General features: G+C 42.5%; 1 protein-coding gene across 1 annotated transcript; it reads left to right on the top strand.

Moving 5' to 3' along the window:
* The first annotated feature begins 478 nt into the window (after nt 1–478).
* LOC110258747 (putative olfactory receptor 5AK3) lies at nt 479–1,408 on the top strand. The gene has a single exon (XM_021082013.1). The coding sequence runs from the start codon at nt 479–481 to the stop codon at nt 1,406–1,408; it is 930 nt and encodes a 309-aa protein (XP_020937672.1).
* Nucleotides 1,409–1,701: the final 293 nt, after the last annotated feature.

Below are 1,701 nucleotides of genomic sequence, written 5' to 3'. Positions count from 1 at the left end.
GTTTATCAAGTTCTCTAAGTTAGGCAGCAAGCTTCAGCCCCCTGCATGTTTGCTTTTAAGATCCAAGTTAATTATGTCATAGAAAGTATCTTGAGTCCACTACAGTACCACATTTTATACCATTTTTAGATCGAAAATTAATTAGAAAATCACAATGGTCTTAGCTTTCTTTTTTTTTTTCCTTAGTGCCGCATGTGGCATATAGAAATTCCCAGGCTAGGGGTCCAATCAAAGCTGCAGCTGCCGAGCTATGCCACAGTGACAGCAAAGCCAGTTCTGAGCCGCATCTGCAACCTAACACTGCAGCTTGCAGCAATGCCAGATCCTTAACCCACACAGCAAGGCGGGGGATTGAACCCATATCCTCATGGGTATTAGTCGGGTTCTTAACCTGCTGAGACACAATGGAAACTCCAGCTCTTAGCGTTCTGTGTTCTGCCTTTACAACTTTTCAGCTGATATTTCATCTTTGCCAACCATGGAACAAAACAATGGCACCAAAGTGACGGAATTCATTCTCCTGGGATTTGCTGGTCAACACAAGTCTTGGCTTGTCCTCTTCATAGTGTTTCTGGGGATCTATGTGGTCACCCTGGTGGGTAACATTGGCATGATCCTGCTCATCAAGATTGAAGCCTCCCTTCACACCCCCATGTACTTTTTCCTCCAAAACTTGGCTTTTGTTGATCTCTGCTATACCTCCGCTATCACTCCCAAGATGTTGCAAAACTTTGTGGGGACAGAACAATCCATCTCATTCATAGGATGCATGGTGCAATTACTTGTCTATGGTACTTTTGTAACAAGTGATTGCTACATCTTGGCTGCAATGGCAGTGGACCGCTATGTGGCCATCTGTAACCCACTCCGCTATCCAACAGTCATGTCCCAGAGAGTCTGCATTCAACTCTTGATTGGCTCATACCTCATAGGTTTCCTAAATACCTCTGTACATGTAAGTTTCATTCTCCCCCTGAACTTTTGCAAATCCAATAAAATTAACCACTTTTTCTGTGATGCACCCCCAATTCTTGCCCTCTCGTGCTCCAGTATTTATTTTAACGTCATGCTAATTGCAGCCTTTGTGGGGTTTAACTTGATGTTCACTGTGTCAATCGTCATCTTTTCCTACATATTTATCCTGGCTGCCATCCTGAAGATCTCTTCTGCTGCAGGGAGGAGAAAAGCCTTCTCCACGTGTGCCTCCCACCTGACAGCAGTCACCCTTTTCTATGGGACTCTGTCCTACATGTATCTGCACCACCGCACCCTAGAGTCTCAAGAGCAAGAAAAACTGGCTTCCGTGTTTTATGGGATTGTGATCCCCATGTTCAACCCCCTCATCTACAGCCTGAGAAACCAAGATGTGAGAGAAGCTCTGAAAGGGGTTGGAAAGAATTATTTCTAGTTCGAACTTTGGTTTCTAACTCAACATGGTTTGACAGGCAGACCAACATTTCTGTCTTATTTCTCAACAGCAGAAGATGTAGCAAACGTTCATGAGATACAGTCATTCCTTAGTTGTATCAGCAGCACCTGAAAAATAATGAAAACATCGCAAATGATTAAATGAGCTTCTAACTCATGTGTATCTTAAAATATTGAAAAAATTTTGATATTTCTTTTATACATTTTGAGGAGCCCTCTTCAAATACTCCACATTAAAAAGGGAAGGAAAATTAAGGAGAAATGTATAATTGA

Source organism: Sus scrofa, unplaced genomic scaffold (genome assembly GCF_000003025.6).
Source record: "Sus scrofa isolate TJ Tabasco breed Duroc unplaced genomic scaffold, Sscrofa11.1 Contig414, whole genome shotgun sequence".
In the NCBI taxonomy this organism is placed as follows: domain Eukaryota; kingdom Metazoa; phylum Chordata; class Mammalia; order Artiodactyla; family Suidae; genus Sus; species Sus scrofa.
Note: the sequence above shows the minus strand (reverse complement) of the source record. Positions and strands in the feature narration are given on the sequence as shown.